At 41.4% G+C, this 27006-nt stretch overlaps 2 protein-coding genes across 10 annotated transcripts in view; both read right to left on the bottom strand.

Annotated features, from left to right (window-relative positions):
* The window catches only part of TXNRD1 (thioredoxin reductase 1), a 143933-nt gene that overhangs the window by 78520 nt on the left and 38407 nt on the right, over positions 1 to 27006 (bottom strand). For 5 of the 9 annotated variants that reach the window (XR_009208885.1, XM_058424913.1, XM_032168835.2 and 2 more), the window contains 6 exons: positions 9989 to 10111; positions 8051 to 8123; positions 5443 to 5562; positions 2261 to 2403; positions 1731 to 1846; positions 175 to 400 (listed from right to left, as the gene is read on the bottom strand). Coding sequence is in view for 8 of the 9 variants with exons in the window: in XM_058424914.1 (XP_058280897.1) it covers positions 175 to 400; positions 1731 to 1846; positions 2261 to 2403; positions 5443 to 5562; positions 8051 to 8123; positions 9989 to 10111 (801 nt within the window). In the remaining variant the exon portion in view is untranslated. Of the gene's footprint in view, positions 1 to 174; positions 401 to 1730; positions 1847 to 2260; positions 2404 to 5442; positions 5563 to 8050; positions 8124 to 9988; positions 10112 to 12434; positions 12454 to 16206; positions 16261 to 27006 lie in introns of those variants that run through there. The other 4 variants (XM_058424918.1, XM_058424917.1, XM_058424916.1 and 1 more) reach the window with 2 other exon arrangements.
* EID3 (EP300 interacting inhibitor of differentiation 3) lies at positions 16348 to 17845 on the bottom strand. The gene has a single exon (XM_032168842.2). It carries the CDS (start codon positions 17729 to 17731, stop codon positions 16622 to 16624), a length of 1110 nt encoding a protein of 369 aa, XP_032024733.2. The 5' UTR covers positions 17732 to 17845; the 3' UTR covers positions 16348 to 16621.

The raw sequence follows: 27006 nt of genomic DNA on the forward strand, positions 1-27006 counted from the left end.
TAGGTGTTTAGATGGTAGGGAGGTACAAGTTTATATACCAGTATACAACAGTAGGGGAATCAGCATTCCTGATGGTTTACAATGCTGAAAGGATGCTTCTACCACCAACTCAACTCTCTTTTTGCCTTTTACCGTGAATGTAGAATCAACAAACCTACAGGCAAACCCACTTACTTTAATTGGTACAAACTGTCTTATAAACTTGATGCCATGTTCTTCCATGTGTTCACCAATTTTGTTGGCCATGTCCTGGTCAAATCCTCTAAGAAGAATGGACCTAACCATAACAGTGACGTCTAAACCAATACCAGCAAGAAATCCAGCACACTCCAAGGCGACATAGGATGCTCCAACAACCAGAGTCTTACCCGGGCAGTAAGGCAAGGAGAAAAGATCATCACTGGGAAAAAAAAAAAGGAAGAAAGAAGAAAAAAAAAGTTGCTATATGAATAATTACTAAACCATGTACACATTTTTACTTTGACAAGAACATACATTCAAGATGATAAACATTCTACTAGCTACACACATAATACATGGGAAGTTTTTATAATTCTTAGATACCCTTTCTTGCATTCAGTTGCTGGGAGCAGCTCAAGCTACCTATAGCTAAACACAGCAAACTGTGTAACTTCTGATATTAGTCAGTTAGTCCAATTCATCTTCACACTAAATGATTTTGAACTGTTTGGCCAACTATAAGGAGTAGAACCTGACAAAAGTCTTCTAGTTGAGCTAGGGACACAGAGATCATAAAAGCACGTTAGAGAATGAGTTTTTAAAAAATATCGGAAGGGAGCCTGCTATCGTCTGAATGTTTATGTATCCCCAAAATGCACACATTAACATCCTAAACCCCAAGGCAATGATATTAGGGGTGAGGCTTTTGGGAGGTGATTAGGCCATGAGGGCAGAGCACTCATGAATGGGGCTGACGTCCTCATAAAAAAGGCCCCAGAGACCTGCCTCTCCCTCTTCCACCATGTGAGAAACGATAAAAGCATATATCAAAAAGAGCCTGAAGGAGAAGAGTAATTTATAACGCAATCAGAAACTCCCAAGCAAAAAGCATCCAAGAAGACACATTTACCAACACTGTCTTAATGACTTCATAATTGAAAGCTCCTGAACAATGTCGGCAGTGTTACCATTTGACGGGCAAAAATAAACCACACCGCAAAACATCTCCTTGCTTGACTTGTTTCAGGAGGTCCTTCTACACTGACACCGCAACCCTTCAAACAGTATTGAGTAGGGTCTAGATTCTGATAAATCTAAATGGCCTGACAGCCTCTAATTCTTTTAGCAGCCACTCTGCAAGTGTTAACGGGTAACGTATGATCCTCATTTTACAAAATCTAAATGTATATATGTATCATACCTATTTTACAAAATGTTTGTGAATATCCATTTGGTTTTATTACATACTTTCATACTCATACATGCATAAATAAATTTCAAATACAAATATAAATCTATACTAGTGTGTTAGTGATACTAACTCTGTGTAGCAAGATGACCAATGTTTGAAGTTTTCAATATTTAAAATGTTGTCCTTTAAAATCATTTTTCCTTTTTCTCTTTCTCCCAAACCCCTGCCCCCAGAGAGGGCACAATGTGGCAAAGAAATCTGTCTGAAGCCCAAGAAATTGACGCAGTGGGTTTGAAGAAAAATGCAAAAGCAATATCCACAATGGGCTTTTCTTTTCCACCCTGCTTTTTTTCTTTACCTGCTAATGCAGTATTCTTTGTCACCAGGGATGCCCAAGTAACGTGGTCTTTCACCAGTGGCAATGAGAAATCTCTCTGCTGAATAAATTTTTTCTTTGCCTTTATTATTTGTTGCCTACAAAGGAACCAATATGAAAACCTTATTAAGTAATCATTTCTCATAATTGTAAACTTCATAATTAACAAAGGCCATTCACTACATTGTCTCATTTCATCCTCATGAGGAGGACAATAATATAGTAAAAAGGATAAATTAAGACTGAGTAGTTAACAGACTTACTCAAAGTCACAATGCTAGTAAGTGCAGGAGCCAAGCCTCAAAACCAGGTGGTCTGGTCCAGTATGCTTACATTTTACCATACCTCCACACAAGGCCCCGTAGGATGATATGATAGCAAAATCACCAAACTGGATAGTCTGGGTCACAGTGGCTATTACTTTCATTATAAAACTTTAACATTTTCTAACCAAAGCTTTAAAAAAAGAGAAAAAAGAAAAAAAAAAGCTAGTCAGGATGTCACACAATTACCTTAATCCTATGAGGACCAACAAATTGCCCGTAAGCATTCTCATAGACGACTTTTTTCTCCCGCAGAGCTACTCGGTAGCCCCAATTCAAAGAGCCAATGTGATTCTGTACAGCTTCTATCATTCTGTCCCAATCGTGCTTAACTGTGTAAGAAAATAAGACAAAATCTTGTTTGGCTTTTCAACTTCTGGCAAAGATCATTTCTCAATAACCACTCAAGTGAAACACAGGGAGCAGAGCTCTAAAAGGCAATCTGAAAGGGCAAATCCTCCATTTTGAGCACATATGCCACTTTTTCATCTTCAAATATTCTTATAAGACTAATACAATTAAATAATACAAGACAGATCTCTTGACAATTTTAAACTAAAATAACAATACACAAACTTTTTCCTTCTTTATCTAGAAATGAACTTGAATTTTACTGATTTCTGGGATATATTAAGGCTTAGGATTCTCTGTTTGTAAGAAAATCCAAGAGATTCTGATGTAGCCAAGTATGGAGTTACTACACTAGTAACAGTGTTTATGCCAGGGGCTGGCAAACTGCACCATGGGCCAATCCAGCCCATCACCTTTTTGTAAATAAAGCTTTATTAAAATACAGCCATGCTTATTTATTTCAATATTTTCTAGTGCTACTTTCACACTACATGAGCAGAGTTAAGTAGCTACTGGAGACCCTATGCCCCAAGAATCCTAAAATATTTACCATCTGGCCTTTTACGGAAAAAATTCACTGACCGTTTAGACAGAATTTTAAGAGTCTATCACATTTCCCTCCAAACTCCCATATCTTGTCAAAGAGAAAACTTTTTTATTCTTTTTGATTCTGTCATAATTAAATTAATCCTTTAAGTCAGGACACTAAAGTAATATTAAATTTCAAAGGATAAAAATCAACCCTTTGGTATTCAATAATCTCTCCTTTTTTTTTTTTTTCCAGACAGAGTCTCGCCCTGTTGCCCAGAATGGAATGCAGTGGCTCAATCTGGGCTCACTGCAACCTCCGCAACCCCCAACCCAGGGTTCAAGCTATTCTCGTGCCGCAGCCTCCCGAGTAGCTGGGACTACAAGTGTGGGCCATCATGCCCAGCTAATTGTTTATATTTTTAGTAGAGACGCAGTTTTGCCATGTTGGCCAGGCTGGTCTCAAACTCCTGACCTCAAGTGCTCTGCCCACTTCAGCCTCCCAAAGTGCTGGGATTACAGGCATGAGTCATTGCACCCAGCCTCAGTAATCTCTTCTTTAGAGACAGGGTCTCACTCTGTTGCCCAGGCTGGAGTGCAGTGGTGCAATCAATCATAGCTCACTGCAGCCTTGAACTCCTGGGCTCAAATTATCCCCCTGCTTCAGCCTCCTGAGAAGCTGGGACTATAGGAGAGGGCTTCCATGCCTGACTAATTATTTTTTGTAGAGACAGGGCCTTGCTTTGTTGTCCAAGGTAGTCTCTAACTTCTGGTCTCAAACTGATCCTTTCCCCTTGGCCTCCTAAACTGTTGGGATTACAGGCATGATCCTGGCTGGCTATACAGTAAGTGTTGAAAATAGGCTTAGAACACTTACTGGCCAGCCTCTGGAAGTGGGAATGACAGCACAAAAAATTGATTTATAGCCTCCAAGAGAACAGATAGATCATGGATATTGAATTCATATGATCATAATGTTAGAATTAGAGCAAACCTTAAGAAATTGGTTCAACTGAAAAAAAAAAAAAAAGTAACTGCAGATGCCACTGTGGTTATGGTTCTAGAGGACCAGGTAGCTTGTGGGTGGAGAAGGCTGCAGGAAGCTTGGACTAACCTGCCTGCCTGGCCTCTGTCTACCACCACTACAAAAGGCTCAGGACTTGCTGTTTCTTTACTAGAAGTGGAATAGAATAGTATATAACTCACCCACATGTGCTAATCATCTAAGCTGCAGTAATTATCAATGTTTTACAAAATTTCCTCTTATATCCCACTGTCTCAAGGGTCTGAGCAAACAATGTGACCTCAACATTACGAAACTTTAAAAGTTAGTGATTTTCTAAGATTCCAGACTTGGAAAAGGTACTATTATTTTAAGTAGGAAGTAAAAGCATCAACAAAAGAAGCATAACTAGTTGGAGTGAGAGCAAAACTTTTCCAAGTATATATTTATGCCTTATATTTACATTTAATAAACAATTAAAACCTCAAAAAAGCCATTAAAATGTTTATCCTGGTTACTGGCTGGAATATTTTCCCTCAAATGCTCCATAATGCATAGGTCTCAAACCTCAATCACATAGGGGTTGGAGTTTCACTCTTCACAACAGTGACATATGTCATAAATTAGCCAGGAAGCTATGCCAGATCTCACTTTATTCTTCTACTAAATAATGCAATCTACTTTCTAAAATTAACAATTCCACCAGGCGCGGTGGCTCACGCCTGTAATCCCAGCACTTTGGGAGGCTGAGGCGGGCGGATCATGAGGTCAGGAGATTGAGACCATCCTGGCTAACATGGTAAAACCCCGTCTCTACTAAAAATACAAAAAATTAGCCGGGCGTGGTTGCAGGCGCCTGTAATCCCAGCTGCTCGGGAGGCTGAGGCAGGAGAATGGCGTGAACCCGGGAGGCGGAGCTAGCAGTGAGCCGAGATCGTGCCACTGCACTCCAGCCTGGGCGACAGATCAAGACTCTGTCTCAAATAAATTAAATAAATAAAATTAACAATTCCAATCTCTTAAACTCATCTTGGGTTTCTAGGGTACTCTAAATATTTTTAATCCAACAAAGTCTAACCACCCCCTCCTGAACAAACAACCCCCACTCCCCACAAACATCAGCTCATGAAACACTTTTTTGGAGGGAGAAAAATGCAACAGCTTCAAAAGAAAGCAAATGCAATTAGTACTTCCTTACAAATTATGAACATTGTATGATTTCTCACAAATACTACATGACAATATATTCAAAAGAACTCTAATTTTATATTATAGAAATACCATAGTCTAAATGCAGCATCTGTTGTTACCATAACAACTATGTAAATACTTGACAAAGGATAACTCCAGTGATTATATCCATCAAAAATGTAAACAATAAAAACAACTAGGCTATTTGCTATCTTCATGAAAATGGATGATGCATTACAAAGATTGCAGCTCAAACCCCCAAAAGCACAAACAGAAGAGCAGCTTTTCCCTCTCATACCTGTCTCCTCAACTTTCCATCCATAGTTTCGAGAGTCTTGCAGGGCTTGTCCTAACAAAGCTGCTTGATGCATCAGTTTTTTAGGTATGCAACCCACATTCACACATGTTCCTCCGAGACCTACAATAACATTGAGAAATCAGTTTATAACCTGCTTTCCAAGCCTTACAAACATTCAAAGAACAAAGTCAACAATTATTACAACTCTAAGAAATATTGTATTATATTTACTTAATGTGGCCAATAACAAAGTTTATTCCTAAATCTTACAACATTCACAAGTTCAGAGACCCTTACATACCAAATATAGTAACATCATTCTAAAACAAAACAAAAAGAGGGGCAGATTTCCACAATTTCCATATACTTCAAAGATACAAAATTGACTGCTGATAAAGATGCCAGAAATTGAAATTTTACAACGTATACAACCCTTTACAGATGACCCGACTTACGATTTTTCTCTTTATGTTGATACCCATACACCCATACTGTGTTTCATTTTCAGTTCAGTATTCAATAAATTATATGAGATATTCAACACTTTATTGTAAAATAGGCTTAGATGTGTTAGATGATTTTGCCCAACTGTAGGTTAATGTAAGTGTTCAGAGCATGTTTAAGGTAGACTAGGCTAAGCTATGATGTTCAGGAGGTTAGGTGTATTAAATGCATTTTCAACTTGTTTTCAACTTACAAAGGATTTTATCAGGATGTAGTCCCCCACTGTAATTCAAGCAGCATCTGCACTTGCCATTGAATCTATGCAGAGGTAACTGATAAAGGGGTTGCTATGCTGGAGATGATTAGAGTGCAGTGGTCTTAAACTGCATATAAAATTTGGTGTATATTGGCTGGGTGTGGTGGCTCACGCCTGTAATCCCAGCACTTTGGGAGGCTGAGGCAGGTAGATCATTTGAGGTCAGGAGTTCGAGACCAGCCTGGCCAACATGGTGAAACCCTGTCTCTACTAAAAGTACAAAAAATTAGCTGAGCATGGTGTTACGTGTCTGTAATCCCAGCTACTCAGGAGGCTGAGACAGGAGAACTGCTCGTACCAGGAAGAGGAGGTTGCAGTGAGCCGAGATAGCGCCACTGCATTCCAGCCTGGGCGATAGAGCGAGACTCCATCTCAAAAAAAAAAAAAAAAAAGGGGTGGGCGATGAAAAAAAGGAGAAAAAAAAGAAAAAAATTTTGGTGTATATGTGCATTTTTTTAAGGAGGTGGCCTACAGCATTCACTTGGTTTTTTAAAGGATGCATGACTTCCCTTGCTCCCTAAAAATAGGTTTAGTATCCCTAAGCTTAAAGAATATGGTGACAGCTTGTTTCCATTAGAACAAAACACAGGCAGGTGACCAAAATGACATGAGTAAGAGTGAAAGATGGCAACAGACTTCACAGCTCAAAGTAAGTCCTCTGAGTAGAATGCTATCAGTTGTCACTCTGGAGTATATGCTCCACAGGTCAGAAGGGATATACCTAGCACCAAGAGCAGTGTCTGACACAGATTGACACATTAAATATCTGCTGAATGGATGAATCAGAAATTGTGACATCGCCTTATCTGGACTTCCTGTTTCTTGGTTCCTTCTAATGCAAGCAGCCAAGTAATCTTTAAAAAAATTTATATTATCACATGGCTCCCCTGCCTTAGAGTCTTCAAAGGCTCATTTATATGCTCTGATTAGTCCAATTTAGTCCAAATTATATGCTTTGATTAGTCCAAATTCCTCATCTTGGCCTATAAAGCCCTCAACAGTGACACCTGCCTTCCTCTCTGGTCTCATCTCACACTACCACCTCCAGCTCCCATTATCCATGCCACAACCATGAAGGACTTTTAGCTACCTCAGGGCCTTTGTATGTGCTATCCTCGAAGAAAGAGAAGCTACCTGGAAGGTTCTGCGTCACCTTTTGACAGCTGGCTCATTCTCATTCTTTGGCCTCTTCTAAATGTCACCTCTTCAGATGTCTTCCTTGATAATCTTCTCGAAGTTAAACTCTCCTTTATCCACTTCTTCTCTATGCCACTATATAATTTTTTCAATACCACTTACCACAACTCCTAAAGTTCTTAGGTATCTTTTGTCTCCCCACTTAGAATATAAGCTCCACAAGGGCATGAACTTTGAATATGCCAAGTTCACTGCTATATTGTCACTGTCTTGGTTCATAATAAATGTTCAGTAAATATTATGAACATATAATTCATCAAGACTCAGAAGCAGCAAGGGCTATACAGTAAGGTATCTGATTCCAACTCTTGTTGAATGTAGGAGGTAGATTTAAAACAAATCCACATATGAAAAGTTTAAATTTTCAGTTATTAAGCCCCTATATGTGCTAGATTACTCAAATATTTACCTTTAAATCATAGCTTGTAGACAAGGTTTTTACTTCTGGACTCTGTGCCAAAGAACCTAAATTTTTAGCATTTAACCTGATCCATTTTAACTTGGCTCAAATAAAAGATATATATGTTTTGGGGCTGGTTTTTCTTTAACTTAGTTTTTGATTTTTTAAATTAGGCTTTAGGAACCAGTTAGATTATTGCCAGGGGAAAACTACTTCGGCAACATCACTTCTAGAGTATTTTAAAAGCTTACCCCATCTAGTTCCAAGAGGGGTGGGAGTGACAAAGTCCAGGACCATCACCTTCTTGCCATATCGGGCTGCCTCCTAGAAAATAAAATTATTAAAGTGAGTTGAAAAGGTTAACATGACAGATTGGAACTGGGCTGTTAAAAATCCATGATTTTTTTGTAAGCTATTGAGCTTAAAGCATAATGAGTAATTAATACCTGGGTACTTCATACACCATGATGATTAGTTCGACTCCAGGATAAAAATTAACAGATATTCAGATAGTTGTGAGAGTAGATTTTAAAATTATGCAGAATAGAGTAGTAAAATTGTTAGAATCGGCTGGAAACCTTAGACTTCTCTCACATAATTCCACTCAAACAATAACAGATTAAGCAATAACCTGAAAAAAAGAAAAGTGGCCATTTCCAAGCAAGTTGCCAAGTAGCTGAAAAACCAGTTTCATTGACAGCCTACAGCCCTTAATGCAACCTGTATCCTATAAGGTGATATTTTAAAAATCATTTTAAAGTTTAATCTAATTTGGTTTCTAAGGCAGAACACTGAAGAAGTTTTTCTTCTGTATTACAAGATTTCCTAAAATTTTCACATGAGGCGCTCACGAAAAAGTTGACAATATTTATGATGTTTCCAAACATATTTTTAGGGAGGGAAACAAGAGTTAGAAGTTTGTTTTGCAGAATATCTTTTCTCGTTCTCAGAGAATAAGCTTTGTATACTGGCAACTAGACCTCAAAAGGTTATTTGAAAGGACTGAGTCTACACGTCTTTCAAACACACCATCACTGGAGTAAAATATATCAGGTATTATTCCTCAATTACTTTCAGCAAAGCATTGCTTCATGCTACATACTGGTCTGCAGTATTTGGGCAGCTTCTACCCATTACTGATTCAGCACAAGCTACACCTTAGGGAAGTATAACCACTCCATCTTTTAAAGGAACCTGTTGGGTAAGGATGACAGGCCCAAGGGGTCCTCACATGGGAAATTTATCTTGATTCAGAACCAGGAGCCTCACTCCTAACCTTCTTTATTTATACATCCTCTTCCCAATCACCCTCAGACCACAGAGTTAGTGGTTATTAGATAACCTCACATACACAAAAAGCAAATCACTTTTAATAAATGAGTTTAAGAAGCCCAATTGCTCCCCATCTTTTTTTATATTGGAGAGAAGGGGTTATGAACAGGGAAATCATTCAAGTGAAAAAGACAAATATTAACTAAGAAATATATTTGCTTAATTTCAGACCATTTCCACACAACACCCATATATATGTATACACATATAAATATATATATACACACACATATATATACACACACACACACACACACACACACACTCACACACACACACATATATATATTTTTTAAAGACAGAGTTTTGCTCCTGTTGCCCAGGCTGGAGTGCAATGGTGCGATCTCAGCTCACTGCAAACTCGGCCTCCAAGGTTCAAGCCATTCTCCTGCCTCAGCCTCCCAAGTAACTGGGATTACAGATGCCCACCACCACGCCCAGCTAATTTTTGTATTTTTAGTAGAGATGAGGTTTCACCACATTGGCCAGGCTGGTCTTGAACTCCTGACCTCAGGTGATCTGCCCGTCTCGGACTCCCGAAGTGCTGGGATTACAGGCGTGAGCCACCACACCAGGCACAACACCCTTATTATCTCTGAAAAATCAATTAAACTTAAAGTGAATGGAAACATGTTCCAAAATACTGGGCCCTATACTTTTATATAAGGAATGTATATTTTAATCTGGAAAAATGATTTATAAAGTGGTCCCTTACGATGTCCATGTCCTGCCCAAGTCAATGTGCAAAATGTCACAGGAGTGGATCAAATAAATTCCACAGAGAGCAGAGAGAACCCTGTCAGGGATGTTAATATTCTAACTACCACCCAGACAACACACAACACAAGGAGCCTTGCCTTAGCAGCTGCCAGGCCTCCTGAGCCACCTCCAATGATGATAAGGTCATAGTCATAGGACTCGGGAAGATCTTCAGGGCCGTCCATTTTTAGTAGCTTTTGAAGTCTGCCCTCCTGATAAGCCTAAAGAAAAGTAACAGAAGAGAAAATAATTTAACTTAAAATCAGCAATGTCCAAAAAGCTTTGTAAGAAAATCTTTTCTTAAAGAAAAACAAAAGGAATTTTCAAAGGGAAGATGTTGTTTGATTTAATTACAGCATACAGATGGAAATATTCAACCTTCCTTAAAGTTGTGAGCTGCTTGCTTTATCTTAGTTTATTAACCACAAAGACTGTCACTGCTAACTACTTTGAAGTGTTCATATAGTACCTCTACATAAGTAAACCAACTTAGGTCTAAATCAGGTTTAATCATTGGCCTTTTTTCCCTAGAATGTTTAAACTAGGTTTTAAAGATAGGGGCTTGGTAAATACGGGCATAGCTTAATCTCAATATAACAATTTTAAAAGACCAGCCAAATATTTATTTAACACATTTCTATACTGTTTGGCTGGGGCATAACATCTAAAAATTCAGAACAAAACTGTCAATTAATACCGACCTGCATAAAAAGTTAAAAGTGAAAGTTGCTGCTTTTGTAGGATATTTTAAATAGGCACAACTCTGCAAAGCTCATTCCTTTAATTTGCATATGCATGAAGTCTCTCATATTTAATATTTAGTTTCCATATACTTAGCCAGTAACAGACTTTTATAATTTAGGTGTTAGACTCTTAATTTTTTTTTTTTTTTTTTTTTTTTTGGAGACGGAGTCTTGCTCTGTCGCCCAGGCTGGAGTGCAGTGGCGCCATCTCGGCTCACTGCAAGCTCTGCCTCCCGGGTTCATGCCATTCTCCTGCCTCAGCCCCCCGAGTAGCTGGGACTACAGGCGCCCGCCACCATGCCTGGCTAATTTTTTGTTTTTAGTAGAGACGGGGTTTCACCGTGTTCGCCAGGATGGTCTCGATCTCCTGACCTCGTGATCCGCCCACCTCGGCATCCCAAAGTGCTGGGATTACAGGCATCAGCCACCACACCCGGCCCGACTCTTAATTTTTAAAAAATCATTTCATTCCACTAATATAATTCTGATACACATTAATTATATTTCATATTCGTTTAATACAATATTTTGATGATATGTTTAATATTATTGCTTACTAAAATAAAAATCTATGTTAACAAGAGATAATGACTGAGAAAGTTGTTAACAAGCACAGTAAAATGTTCTCAAAAAATCAAGTAGGCCAGGAGCAGTGGCTCACGCCTGTAATCACAGCACTTTGGGAGGCCGAGGCGGGAGGATCACTTGAAGTCAGGAGTTTGAGATCAGCCTGGCCAACGGGGTGAAAACCTGTCTCTACTAAAAATACAAAAATTAGCCAGGGTAGTGGCGGGTGCCTGTAATCTCAGCTACTCTGGAGGCTGAGGCAGGAGAAGTGCTTGAACCCGGGAGGCAGACGTTGCAGTGAGCCAAGATTGCGCCACTGCACTCCAGCCTGGGAGTCTCACAGAGTGAGACTCCATCTCACTTAAAAAAACAAACAAACAAAAAGTCTTAACTTTAATAACAAAAAAAGCCCCCAAACTTACCAGCCCAAACTGCACATTTCTCTCTTGCCTACCATCAGATGTAGGGGGTGAAAGGCAGAGCTTGGGGTCAGCAGAAGAACAAGGTTCTTGGGATGTGGAAGGGGGTGCGGTGGAGTAATGTGAAGGAGGAAGCACAGCACTGTGGCTACCTGTTGGCAGCATGGCCGGCATATGTAGTGGCTCAGGAACTGAAGGGAGAACACCTGGAAACCAGCAACAGTGGGGGCAAGACTGCACCACCCTGACAGTCTGCACAAAAGGTCTGGCATGAGAGGCTGGTAAACACAGCCAGTAATCATCAACTGGCATTATGGCCAAGGTTCCTCCTTCAATACAAAGCACTGTGGGGGAAAAACAATTTGGTAATAATAGCCATTCGATCAAAGGATCAATTAAGCTTCAAGTAACTAGTGTGACTCCCTACTCGGTCTCAAAGAGCATGACTTACTGGTTTAAGAGTTAACTAATAAATCCAGGTAGATGTTCTGCTGGAAAAATAACATACAATCATTTTTAATCTCAACCTGATTTTACCTGCATGAAATTAGCAAAGATGGTGACAGAACACAATAACTGGCTGTCTAAATGAAAACCATGGTTCTGGGAATCCCCCTCCTCCAACAAACCTACTAGAACAAATACCAGAAAATGTATCCTCATGCTGAAAAGCCACATACTCCCTCCACCAATGTTTACAATCTGTTCCTTACTGAAATTCTGTATCTAACCTGGCTTCTCCTGGTTGAAGCTTAAAGTCAAATTGTATCAACCAGTGCACAGATTTTACCAAAAAAGCTCTGAATGAACCTCACCATTTTTAAGCATTGTAGGTAAAATTTACCAATTGGTAAGACACAGGCAATTGAAGCATTCAGTTGACCTTAGAATGAAACATTATGAGGCGGAGTACGGTGGCTCATGCCTGTAATCCCAGCACTTTGGGAGGCCGAAGCGGGCGGGCTGCTTGAGCTCAGGAGTTCACGACCAGCTTGGGTAACACGGTGAAATCCCGTCTTCACTAAAATACAAAAAAAATTAGCCAGGCGTGGAGGTGTGCACCTGTAGTCCCAGCTATTCGGGAGGCTGAGGCAGGAGAACTGCTTGAACCCAGGAGGTGGAGATTGCAGTGAGCCAATATCATGCCACTGCACTCCAGCCTGGGCGACGGAGCGAGACTCCGTCTCTAAAAAAAAAAAAAATAAAGAAACATTATGTTTTTAAATTTTAACCAAACTTAAAATTGAAGTGCTATCATTCAGTTCCATGTAAGTGGTACTTCACCTGAAATATAAATAAGATAGACAGTAGAAAACAGCTCCCCCAAACAGTAGAAGGTAGCACAGTGATGGGACAAGGAAAGGAGAAAAATGCCCCCATCCTCCTCCAATTACAATTGCTAGAAATTATGTCCGCTGACTGTGGTGGCTGCTACAGAGGTTCTCAAACTTTCTCGTCTCAGGACTTCTTTATAATCTTAAACAGAGCTTTAAAATTGAGACTCCAAAGAGCTTGTTAATGTGGGTTTTATCTATTTACTAGATTAGAAATGAAAACTAAGAAGAAACTTAAAATATTCATTAACAAATTTAAGAATATTTATTAAATGTTAACATGAGTATTTTTATTTAAAAATTTTTTTTTAATTAGAAGAATGGCACTGTTTTGTATCTTTGCGATTCTCTTTAATGTCTGACAACAAAAGACAGCTCATATCTGTTTCTCCATTCAATCTGTTGCCAAGGCCGGGCGCGGTGGCTCACGCTTGTAATCCCAGCACTTTGGGAGGCCGAGGCGGGCGGATCACGAGGTCAGGAGATCGAGACCACAATGAAACCCCGTCTCTACTAAAAATACAAAAAATTAGCCGGGCGTGGTGGCGGGCGCCTGTAGTCCCAGCTACTCGGAGAGGCTGAGGCAGGAGAATGGCGTCAACCCGGGAGGCGGAGCTTGCAGTGAGCCGAGATTGCGCCACTGCACTCCAGCCTGGGCGACAGAGCGAGACTCCGTCTCAAAAAAAAAAAAAAAAAAAATCTGTTGCCACATCACCTGTCATATAATCTCTGGAAAACGTCACAGTTTACATGCAAGAGAATTAGAGTGAAAAGGGCAGCCGGGCGCGGTGGCTCATGCCTGTAATCCCAGCACTTTGGGAGGCAGAGGCGGGTGGATCACAAGGTCAGGAGATTGAGAACATCCTGGCTAACACGGTGAAACCCTGTCTCTACTAAAAATACAAAAAAAATTAGCGTGCTGGTGGACGCCTGTAGTTCCAGCTACTTGAGAGGCTGAGGCAGGAGAATGGCGTGAACCCGGGAGGCGGAGCTCACAGTGAGCCAAGATCATGCCACTGCACTCCAACCTGGGCAACAGAGTGAGACTCCATCTCAAAAAAAAAAAAAAAAAAAAAGAAAGAAAGAAAGAAAGAAAAAGGGCCTCATACACTTTGAGAACCACTGCTATAGAATATGAGATGACCTGCAGGCAAGTGTCACTTGTTGGCAAGGCTTACACATTGGATAGTCTTCCTTTTCTTCCACCTGCCTGTCATAGTTAATCCCTTTCCCCAGTCCCACTCCTAGTAAAACACTGCTCCAGGCTCCCCGAAAAAGGGCACAAAACAGAAATCAATTCAACTGTGGCAGTCTTTTAAAATCGGAATAAGCAATCCTGACTTTTCCCCAAAACAGAGTTTCTATCCTTTGCCAGATTTGTACTTTTTTTCCCCCTACCATTATACATGGCTCTGGTGCAGAAATAACGTGCGTTAAAATACTTGCTCTACCACTCACAAGGCCAGGTGACTTGGACCAATCACCTAATCCTTAACGAAGCTAACAGGTTCCTGACCTCATCAAATGGCTGAGTTTAAGAAAGATAATGCATGTTAGCATAGTGGCTGGTAGGAATTAATCCCTTTAAGTTACTAATTCTCCACCTCCTGAAGAATGGAAATTGCCTGGAACTAAGTCAAGAAGTGCTGGAACGTATTTTACACCGGTGTCCTCTGCTGAGCTTCCCTGTATCAATCTCCACTATTTTGAAATGCCCTCTTCCTAACAAATCTTGATCCAGTATATAGACAGACTAGCATGATGTTATATTATTTCTATTCAGTATACAAACATATTAGCAAGAAACAAGCAGATTTGCAGTTTGATTCTTAACCTCTATAAATTTTTAATCTCCTTTTTTCTTCAAGCTAAGCAGTCACTTTAATTTCAAAATTTCAAAAATTATGAGGCAATCCATCATGCCTCATCATTTTACTGGTTGGTGTCATGCCAACCAGTAAAACTAGAAAGAGAAGTGGTCAACTCTATATTTTAACAGCTATTAAGTTTAGAGAAGACCAAAAAAATTACTTCTTCTAAGCCTCCAGATTCTCTATTAATGCTTTTAAATCATCACTGTCAAATACTCCTAGTGAAGACATGAGACATTCAACAGAGCAACTGATTGTCAGTAAAGTACTGGGGCGGGATCTTTTTGCTGTCATTAAGAGTACTTTTTCTTCCAACAGCAGATCTCTGCAAAACCCAAGGGACTTGGTTGGTAGAGACATGCTGGAAATGAGGATGAGTGAGATCAAATGGTGCTTCCACGACTGCTACTATAAATCAAAGGATACTAGACACTAGCAAGGGTCAGCGCTCTTTCATATGTGAAAGGAGTAACTAATTTAGAAAATAATTTGCCAAGTTTCATGAGAAAGTTCTATTTTTGCTAAAACCTCTACTATATTATTGGTGAAGAACCTCATCCCCATACATGAAAAATCCTTCCTCTCAGCGCCTCTGCCCGGCCGCCCTGTCTGGGATGTGAGGAGTGCCTCTGCCCTGCCACTCTGTCTGGGACATGAGGAATGCCTCTGCCTGGCCGCCCCGTCTGGGAAGTGAGGAGCGCCTCTGCCAGCCACCCCATCTGGGAAGCGAGGAGCGTCTCTGCCCGGCCGCCCTGTCTGGGAAGCGAGGAACGCCTCTGCCTGGCCGCCCCGTCTGGGAAGTGAGGAGCGCCTCTGCCTGGCCGCTGTGCAACCTTCCAAGTGTGAAGTGACAGCCTTCGTTGTAGAATGAATGAAGACACTGGCACTGATTATATAACACCTTGGCAGCTATCTCAAGTCGTTGATGGTGGAGGTATTAGAATTATAGAAGAAAGCAAACATACGAATTTGACTAAAGGCGATTTTGTGACTTCTTTCTATTGGCCCTGGCAAACCAAGGTTATTCTGGATTGAAATAGCCTTGAAAAGGTGATGTATATATGAACGTATCTGATTTTTTTTCCCCCGTATAATTCTTACTTTGTGTATTTGATATTCAGTTGTGTTTGTAATCATGGAAAAATAAAAGCATATAAAAAAAAAGAAAAATCCTCCCTCTCAGTCTTGGTGTCATTTGTTGAGTCTTTGGATTTCCCTTTCCTGTACCACTAGACTTACTAGGAAAGTTTGCCACTGCTATGCGTAACAGATTACCTAAACATTTGCCAAAGTATTGTTTAATGGCAAAATTCCACGACTACCAAACATTAAGCTCCTATGGCGATCAAGGGGAAGAAAGCTTATGGGCATGCTTACTGCACCTTCTCGAGTTGTTTTCTTGAGTTAGGAACCCTTTCTGGGATTCTCTTGGTTCCCTATGACAGAGAAAGCAACGCATCACAGAGCATCATCACTGATTTTCGTAAATTATTATATATTGCAAATTATCAAGTATCTCTTAATTTGGTATCCAAAACTTGTTTTTATTAACAGTCTTAAAGGGCATTCAATAAAACGCTCCCATAAATATGCCAGTGAATGTTTTAATAACAGAAGATCATGACCTTATAAATTACTAAGAAAAATATGCTGCACAGTAAAACAATGTCGGATGTTCTTGAAAATACTTTTTCACTTTACAAGAGATACAACATGTGCTTCAGTTTACATTTTGCTCTACATCTGAGATAACTTCAGAAAAAAACACAAAAAGGATCCTATACTAAGAAATCTTTACTATGAGTATGTAATCACAGCCTCAGAAATTTCAAAAGCTGCCACAATGTTTTTCCACTCCTGTAAAGTCAAAGATATAACTCCCGGTTTCCTGCCATGGCAACTGGAATCATTTCCCTCACCCATTTGGTTAACATCCATCGGCTCTAATATTGGCAGCCTGTCTTCATCAAGCCTTATTCTTGCAAAACCATCTCTTACAATAAAAGAAACATAAAATATATTCTCCACAGTACGAGAAAAAGAGTTTGGATCAATCACAAACTCAAAATAGGACACAGGAGTATCAGGATACTTTCGAAAGTAGGTTTGCAACAATCCCAAAATCCTTTCTACGTTTTTTTCTGTCGCTTCTGGATAACTACTCAGGTCCAACTGCCGCAACTTCGTAGGCATGTTCCCATTTTCTTCTATCTTGCGAACTTTTCTCTGGCGTTCAAGTCGGGGCTTTGGTGCAGAAGGTTCTAGCTTGAATGAACAAAAAACAAAATGGAATGTCTCAGCTTTTACCATCCAGGATGTTGCTTCCTTTTCTATTGCCTTCCAGAAGGAAAGAGCTATGCTATCAACACAATCGCTCAACTTGTCAGGATCGCCTTCCATCCAATTCAGACCCACGAACAGAAACAGAAAGTCACAAAATGCTAACTGATTAAAGAAGTTCATATCTGAGTTTAACTGCTTTGCCTTTTCTTTACCCAAATCAGAAGCCATAACAAGAAACTGGGCGTCGAGGGCTGCTTCTCTGGTTCGGCTCACGCCATCAAACAGGACGTTGGCTTCCTCCAGAGCCTCGGTTAAGGAGTTGTTCGCCGAGTTCACGATGTCCTCCCGGTTCTGCCGCATGCAGTACATGAGCTGCCGGTACCGCCTGCGGATGCTGCGGCACTTCTCCTCGTCAGCGGTGAGCTCCAGGAGCTTTGGGTCTATGTCGGCCTCCCCAGAGCTGAGGTCGTCAGAGCAGCCCGCGGCCCTCACTGTCACATCCATCTTCATCGGCGCTCCCTCCGCCGCCGCCTGCTTCGCCGCGTACTCGCTACCGGGGATGATCACGAGCTGCTCCTCTCCTTTCTCTTCGTCTCCCTTCCGGGATGCTTTTTCAACCGACATGCCGGCCACAGGTATCTCTGAGGTAACGGCCCCTCCCAGCGTGTGGAAACTGGCGGCAGTTAGAGCCGAGGACGCCCGCCCATGCGCACTAGCGGCCCGGCCCGGCGCGACCCGCCCCCAGCACGTTCCGCGCGAAGACAGCCCCGCCCCGGCCCGACCCAGCCACAACCCGAGGCGCTCGCTCATAGACCAGCGCGGCGCTCCGAACACGCGCAATGATGGGCCCTGACCTCACACGCGACTAATGCCCGTTCAGGGGACAGCTATTCTTTTTCAAAGCGTTTACCGACTGGATCACCTCACTTTAAAAAAAAAACACTTGGACAACTTTAGACAAAACTATTGAGGAGACTAAAGATCCTGCGCTTTAAAACGCTCGCTGCCATCATGCAGTGAGGTCGACCTGGTTTTGTTTTTTTGTTAACTACATCTGGCTGGACTGTAAACCGTCGGTAAGGCCAAGGACCGTGAAAAGCAGAAACTCCATTAAGCAGGCTGAATTCTCAGTTCTTTTGCAAGGTAGTGTTTGGACTCATTATACAAATGTAAATCAGGTTAATTACTTTCACATGTCCTCTTAAAACCCAAGCCCCCTCCAATACCCCATCCCGAATATCTGTGGGGTCGGGGGAGCCTCCAATATCCGTGCTAACCCCTGCAGGAAATTGGGTGCTGGGCACGCGCATTACTCAAGTGAACTTTGGTTCTCCACCATCCAGGAGTGGAAGAATAGAATGGGTAGAGATCTCTGCAAAAGAGCTATTTACTTGGAAGCTTGCCAACAGCTAAAGGCCATCGACACTGAATGGGTAGTAACTCTGAATCCTAAAAGGTGGGCAAAGCTATGAAGATTTCAGATACAATCTAAGGATATGAAAGCTTAATCTGTAAATTGGGTGAGTAATCTTCATTGGAAAATTTACCCATTGGATTTAATGGGGTCACTGGAAACTCAAGTGCAGTTAAAGACGTGACTCGTCATCTGTCTCACCAGCAGCAAATAGCAAAGTATACTTAACAATGGGAATGGCCAGGCGAGGTGGCTCACGCCTGTAATCCCAGCACTTTGGGAGGCCGAGGCGGGCGGATCACAAGGTCAGGAGATCGAGACCATCTTGGCTAACACGGTGAAACCCTGTCTCTACTAAAAATACAAAAAATTAGCCAGGCGCGGTGGCGGGCGCCTGTGGTCCCAGCTACTCGGGGGGCTGAGGCAGGAGAATGGCGTGAACCGTGGAGGCGGAGCAGCCTGGGCTACAGAGCAAGACTCCGTCTCAAAAAAAAAAAAGGGAATGAATACATCTGGTTTTTAAAGAGAACATGCACACAAACAACCCATGAGCATCAACAGCTTTTCAAACCTGCAACAGGTACACCTTAAAAAAAAAAGACACCCACAATTGCACCTGTCCAATTGCCAGTTTCATAGCACCAGGAAGTAAATTAGCCTTACCTTCCTTTATGCATATAGACTTGTTCGTATTTCTTTAGCATTAGCAGAAAGTTTTTTGTAAATGTATAAACAGCAAAATCTAGTAGTATTAAGTTACTCCAAAATCCTTATATTACCATTTGCTCCCGATTATTTTATTAACTAGGTGTAATTCAGGGAGATACGTGCATTTTTCAAAACACCATGCATTACGGTTAGTTGTACATATATGTGATCCTACCCTTTAGATTGTTGGCTTCTCAAAAACAAAAGCTGGGTTTTAGATCTTCCAAACATAGCTGTTTTTACATGGATGCACTTATGTACTGAATGTATAAGTTAAAATAGATTTAAAACTATCCCAGCATCTACTGCAAGTTATTTGGCAGCAAAGATTAAGTTCACAGATTCGTGGAAGTAATCCCATACAGTGAAGGGAAAAGTTGACTGCTCTTCAGAAAAAGTTCTTATCCCTCTTCTGAAATAAAGGAAAAATGAAAGAAAGGTAAGTTAAGACCCAGGATCATTAAAGGATCGTATCTTTCCCAAGTCTTGCCAATTACAAACTAGTATTTAAACTTGTTTTAAATCTTAGGTGAAAATACAGTTAAGAATTCCAAGACCCAAATCCAAAAAAGTCTGCTTTTACAGTGAACGATATTCTTAGGAGCGTCTCACATCCACTTTAAATTCAACAAAAGCAGCCGGGCACGGTGGCTCACGCCTGTAATCCCAGCACTTTGGGAGGCCGAGGCGGGTGGATCACGAGGTCAGGAGTTCGAGACTGTCCTGGCTCACACAGTGAAACCCCGTCTCTACTAAAAATACAAAAAAATTTGCCAGGCGTGGTTGCAGGCACCTGTAGTCCTAGCTACTCTGGAGGCTGAGGCAGGAGAATGGCCTGAACCCGGGAGGCAGAGCTTGCAGTGAGCCGAGATCGCATCCATGTAGATCCATAAGTGCATCCATGTAAAAACTGCACTCCAGCCTGGGTGACAGAGTGAGACTCCATCTCAAAAAAAAAAAAAAAAAAAATTTTTTTTTTAAATTAAAAAAAAAATTCAACAAAAGCTACTTACAAAAGATAAGCCAACCCTTCCCACCCTATGATGCCTATTTTCTTCTGGCTCAGAGGAAGGAAAATAGGCTGACACCAATTTGCTACATAAAGACCCTTTCATCTAAGAATTTCAAAATGCCTTAGAAAACTATATTCTCCCAACCTGCTTATAAAGTATTACTAATACCATTTACAGGGATTTCTCAGGAGATAACAGCCCACACAACTTGCTCAGAGCCACAGAGCATATCAAGGCAAGCATTATTAAGTTGTGATTTACAGTGCTGAATGCATTCTATGCTAGATCTCCAAGAACTTTATTAACATGTAACTTAGATCATCCTAAGAAAGGCAGACTTGCATTATGTTCCACCTTTAAAAATCTGCCTTTAGGCCGCGTGCAGTGGCTCACACCTGTAATCCCAGCACTTTGGGAGGCCGAGGTGGGTGGATCACCTGAGGTCAGGAGTTTGAGACCAGCCTCATCAATATGGAGAAATCACGTCTCTACTAAAAATAGAAAATTAGCTGGGCGTAGTGGCACATGCCTGTAATCCCTGCTACTTCAACCTGGGAGGCAGAGGTTGCCGGTGAGCCAAGATTGCACCATTGCACTCCAGCCTGGGCAACAAGAGCGAAACCCCACCTCAAAAACAAACAAACAAAAAAAATCTGCCTTTAGACATTGCTACAAAGTAAAACAATCTCAAGTTCAGTAATTTTCCCCAATCATATAAAGAATGGGATTTCCATGCTGGTTAATCTTTAAGTCATTAAACAGTGATTTCCTAACCTAAGGTCCAGGTGCTACTAATAATTATTTAAATGAAGCTTAAAAAGAAGAAACTGCACTACTGATACATTTATCTGTGACTAGGAATAGAAAGCAAGAAGCGCACTGGTACTTCAAAGAAACCAGTGGAGTCTACCTTATTCCCGCAGTATAGACTAGTTCAGGCAACCATGAGACTGAGTTGCCTCAGAGATAACTTAGCTCCCCTCTTCCCCCTTTTTCCTCTTTCTTCGCTCAAGAGTTGCTACCCAGGGTTCAATACAGTCCTCCATTTCCTTTCCTCTTTTCTTCAGCCTTTTCTCCTATATTTTCAGTTCCTTTTCTAGGAGTTTAGGTTAATTCCAAGCATTCTTGAGCTCTTTCCCACAACCCATACTGCTCAACACAAACGTGATAGGGTGGATGATAAAGGTCACATGTCTCCCCATACCCAAATAAAGGAAGAAGTCACATGAGTCCACTATTTTTCTCCAGTGAGGTTTTGCTGTTAAGACTTATCTATAACAAATGGATTTTTGAGAGACTTTTTGGAGCCAAAGCCAGGAATCAGTAAGGTTTGAGTCCCACACTCTAACATATACACTTATCCTAACAGCTACCTCCCTAAACTTTTCTGTTCCTTCTTTCATAGCAGCTTTTCTCCCTTCATACCACCATGGCATCTGTTTAATAGAGTTGTGAAGAAATGTGGTAAAAGTCCTAGTTTGATTTGCCAGAATTAGCAGGACATTAGGTATAGTTTCTCTTTCATCTTAACTTTTTTTTTTTTTGAGACACAGTCTTGCTCTTGTCGCCCAGGCCGGAGTGCAATGGCACAATCTCGGCTCGCTGCAACCTACACCTCCCGGACTCAAATGATTCTCCTGCCTCAGCCTCCCAAGTAGCTGCGATTACAGGCGCGAGCCACCACGCCTGGCTAATTTTTTTATTTTTAGTAGAGACGGGGTTTCAGCATGTTGACCAGGCTGGTCTTGAACTCCTGACCTCGTGATCCGCCCGCCTCAGCCTCCCAAAATGCTGGGATTACATGCATGAGCCACTGTGCCTGGCAGTTTCTCTTTCATCTTAATTTTCTTTAAAGTTATGTTTGTGTGTATATATTTTGTTTTGTTATTATTAAAGGTGAACTTTGCTATGATGACAGATATCTGTATTTTTTTTAATGAAAATTAGTTTCTGAAAAGACCACAGACTGTGGGAGGGGACGATCTGGGTTCAATCTTGACCTGTTAGCTATTAGTATTATCTTAGCCAGCTTGCTTAACCTGTCAGCCTCCAGTGTCTTTATTTATAAAGACAGGAATACTACTACAGTTGACCCTTGAAGGAAACAGCTTTGAACTGCACAGATCCACTTATACCAAAAGCGATAAAAAATACAGGTCTGCCTGCTCCTTAAAGAGGAAAAAGCTTGTGAGAAATAAAGAAATAAATACTGTATTTGTGAGATGTGATGTTTCACATCCGGTGAATACGGAGAGCTGACTTTCCATATATGCTGGTTCCACAGGGTGGACTTTGGGACCTGAGTATGTATGAATTTGGGTATACACAAGGGTCCTGGAACCAATCCCCTGAAGATACCGAGGGACAACTGTATTTATACCATATATTTACTATAGTGAATGAAAATTATGTAATATATCTGACAGTGTTTTCAACTACTGAGTAGGTACTTAATAAATCAAACAATCCCAAAGATAGCAAATGTAAAAAAAAAACTGTAATCAAACCAGTAGTTTCACTTCTGAATGTTGCTTTAGGAACAGAAAAAAATTTAATTTTTTTTTATTTTTTATTTTTATTTTAGATAAGAGTCTCACTCTGTCGCCCAAGCTAGAGTGCAATGGTGTGATCTCGGCTCACTACAACCCTCCCGGGTTCAAGTGATTCTCCTGCCTCAGCCTCCTGAGTACCTGGGATTACCTGCACGCGCCACTGTGCTCGGCTAAGTTTTGTATTTTTAGTAGAAATGGGGTTTCTCCATGTTGGCCAGGCTAGTCTCAAACTCCTGATCTCGTGATCCACCCGCCTCAGCCTCCCAAAGTGCTGGGATTACAGGCGTTAGCCACTGTGCCTGGCCCCAGAAAAATATTTTTAAAGGTTAAATCAGTAAGGAGGAACACAGGAATATATTCCACTATAACAAATACCAGTGAAAAGAAATTTGCCATATAACAAAATTTAAAAAACCTACGAAGGCTTCAACTATTCAAAGCGTGTACAGTAACACTTTGAAAGGTAATCCTCTGTACCAGATATTCTGAAGCAGATCCACAAATAGTCTGAGTTTATATACAAAATTATTTATGTGCATTTTTCTCAGGAATAGCTCCTTAGATTTCAGCAGATTCTTTTAAGTCTAGTATCCAAAAGAGGCTTTGAATAACTGCTTTATTCAAATAAGATGGCATTATTATTGGAGAAGTAAAAGAGTCTCACTAAATAATCTGGACTTACTCATTTGAAATACTTTGGAGTAGATAAAATCTCCACCCTTGCTCTGTGGTCAAATCATATACTTAATGACACTTTAAAAACCCAGTGCTGGCTGACTTGCCAAGCCTCAAGAATATAAACAAGGGTGTGAGATGAACAACCTTTCAGGTTACAAGAGCCTCCACAACATCTCAAAAGACAGCAATGACTAGGAGTGTTATTTTGATAGACAGGGAGGGTAAGAAGCACTGGGTATGTGGCTACTAAAGGATGCAGCATTCTAGGAACTCCACTCAGGGATCAAATGAAAAATATCTGCATTATTAGTTTCCACTTACTTTCTTCAGCAATTGTAACGTAAGTCTATCAGATGTCTCAGTCTGCCATATAGAGTGGTTGTCATCATTAAAAACAAAATCAGGCCGTGCGTGGTAGCTTACACCTGTAATCTCAGCACTTTTGGAGGCTGAGGCAGGCGGATCACCTGAGGTTGGGAGTTCGAGACCAGCCTGACCAACATAGAGAAACCCTGTCTCTACTAAAAATACAAAATTAGCCAGACATGGTGGCACATGCCTGCAATCCCAGCTACTCGGGAGACTGAGGCAGGAGAATCACTTGAACCCAGGAGGCGGAGGTTGCGGTGAACTGAGGTCGCACAGTGCACTCCAGCCTGGGTGACAGAGCAAGACTCCATTTCAATAAATAAATAAATAAATAAATATAAATTTATTTGTCATCAAGTGTTTGTATATTACTTTTTTTTTTTTTTTGAGATGGAGTTTCACTCTTGTTGCCCAGGCTGGAGTGCAATGGCAGGATGTCTGCTCACTGCAACCTCCACCTCCCAGGTTCAAGCGATTCTCCTGCCTCAGCCTCCTGAGTAGCTGGGATTACAGGTGCCCGCCACCACACCGGGCTAATTTTTTGTATTTTTAGTACAGAAGCGGTTTCACCATGTTGGCCAGGTTGGTCTCAAACTCTTGACCTCGAGTGATCCACCCGCCTCGGCCTCTCAAAGTGCTGGGATTACAGGCATGAGCCACCACACCCAGCCTGACAAATTAATTTTTAAATAAGTACATTGCTCTACAGACTTGCGTTAGAGATTACAAAGATAGTGCCTAGCCCGATGTCAACACAAGTGCTCAGTAAATACTAGCTAAATAGATGTGAAGTGACTTTGTTCCCAACTGACCTGGACACACCTGCATAGAATGCTGAAGGCAGTCAATGTTGCTGTCATACAGCTTTTAATTCTGAACTGCTTTCCAATATGCTGCCTAGAATCTCTTCTGAACAACCTAGAGCTTGGTTCCTGATAGCCCATCTTCAATAAAACCAGATACCTTACAGCTAAATCCTTTAAGTGAGTCTCTTCTGACCCTACCACCATCTATTCACTCAATACATATTTACTGAATGCACACTAGGTATTAAAAAATAAGCCTAAGCCAACAAAAAGCCTTTTGTAAAGACCTTATCTTACAAAAAATTTAAAAATTGGCCAGGTGTGGTGGTACATGCCTGTATTCCCAGATACTCAGGCGGCTGAGGCAAGAGGATTGCTTGAGCCCAGGGGTGTTGAGGCTGCAGTGAGCCATGATAGTGCCACCGCACTCCAGCCTGGGTGAGAGCGAGACCTTGCCTCTAAAGAAATTTTTTTCAATATATGGAAGATATTAAAATGTATCATTGTTCTTTTTTTTCTGTAGAAGCCCAGCCTCATTGTTCTCTTAAAGAAGGGTACGGCCGGGCGTGGTGGCTCACGCTTGTAATCCCAGCACTTTGGGAGGCCGAGGCGGGCGGATCACGAGGTCAGGAGATCGAGACCACGGTGAAACCCCGTCTCTACTAAAAAAAATACAAAAAATTAGCCGGGCATGGTGGCGGGCGCCTGTAGTCCCAGCTACTCGGCGAGGCTGAGGCAGGACAATGGCGTGAACCCGGGAGGCAGAGCTTGCAGTGAGCCGAGATCGCGCCACTGCACTCCAGCCTGGGTGACAGAGCAAGACTCCGTCTCATAAAAAAAAAAAAAAAAAAAAGAAGGGTACAAGTAGGCACAGAAGACTGAAGTTCCATTCAGCAAGCATGTAATGAATGAACACCTACCATATGCCAGCACTATGCTAGGAATACCAAGATTTGCATGGGCCTGACCTCGAATCATGAGCACACCACAGCATCTCATCAAGGACACAAGCATGTATCTCAATAGCAATAACATAAGGCCAAGTGCCAGAAGTATGAGCACACGAGAGTGAGCTTTGCAGGCATGCAGGCCTGGGTTCCAGTCCTGACTCTGCCACTTAACTAGCTTGTAATCTGGGCATGCTCCTTAAATTCAAGGCTTTTATTTTCTCTTCTGTAAACCTGGATAATACCACCTCCTTCACAGGACTGCTGTGGGGATTTAATCACTAAGTATTAACAACATTTAGAGTCTAGCACATAATAGGTATTCAACAAATAAATGTCATAATTATTAACAGGCATATTTGCTTAGGTATCTGCCGGGCTCTAACATATGCCTGGGACCACAGGCATAAAGAATAAGACTAGCTCTCTGACCTCGATATGTAAGCCAAAAAATTATCATTGGCAGGATTCCTCTTTTTCCAAAAATAAAGATTTATGGGATTGTCATGGGAACAGAGGAGGAAAGGAATGGAAAACTTTGGCCTTAAATTCTGAACAGGTAGGCAGTTGGAAAAGTGGGTTAGGGTAGGAAGAGAAGACAGGTGTTGAAATAAAGAATAGAAGCGAGGAGGAAAACTGTAGGGAGAAATATTTTAGCTGCAATGATATTCCCGGGAGCCTCCAGTAAGTGAGGGAGCAGAGCAGGAGATAACCAGAAAAGCAGGTTGGGGCTAGACCCTGGAGGGCATTGAATACCAAGCTAAGGAGCTCCCACTTCATTCTGGATGCAGATCTGGGGCCAGCGAGTAGCAATCAGGAAGATGACTGGCAATAGGAGCTGGAAGAGGAGGGAGATCAGAAGCGGGAGGCCAGTTAAAGACTGATGAAATGGTCCAGGCAAAAGTAAATAGGGGCAAGAAGCTGATGCCTAGAATAGTCAGGCGCTGGTGAGTAAACAGGAGGAGTGACAGGAAATCTGAAGCCTATACCACCAGAATTTTGATGCTACTGTTAAAGAACAGATACACAGCAAAAAGAGATTTGTGTTTACACCTGGTAGAAGTAGGAGGAGCTCAACACGACTCTACAACCAGTAAATTTCTACATTTATTTGCAGTTCTAACAGTCTAAGACTCTTCTAAATCTTGGTAGTCCTCACCCCTTCCTTTTAATGTACGCCAGAGAATCTGTCACTTCCCTCATCTTCAAAGCAATCCTCCAGTCCTCCTCAGGCCTCAACTTTAATCAAGCCAAAAGCAGATACATTACTAATGCCTCCAAAAAGAAGGGATTATTTCAGAGGAAAGAAATAAAATAAATTGTGTTTTCTGTCAAGTTCTGGTAGCCTCTGCAGTTAAGAATAGTTAAGAAAGGGGATGGTTGGAGAGTTATTCAATTACCACTCATGTCCT

Source organism: Hylobates moloch, unplaced genomic scaffold (assembly GCF_009828535.3).
Source record: "Hylobates moloch isolate HMO894 unplaced genomic scaffold, HMol_V3 SCAFFOLD_12, whole genome shotgun sequence".
In the NCBI taxonomy this organism is placed as follows: Eukaryota; Metazoa; Chordata; class Mammalia; order Primates; family Hylobatidae; genus Hylobates; species Hylobates moloch.

Coding starts and splice junctions, on each gene's coding strand:
- EID3 (XM_032168842.2), bottom strand. CDS start 17,731: ATGTCGGTTGAAAAAGCATCCCGGAAGGGAGACGAAGAGAAAGGAGAG.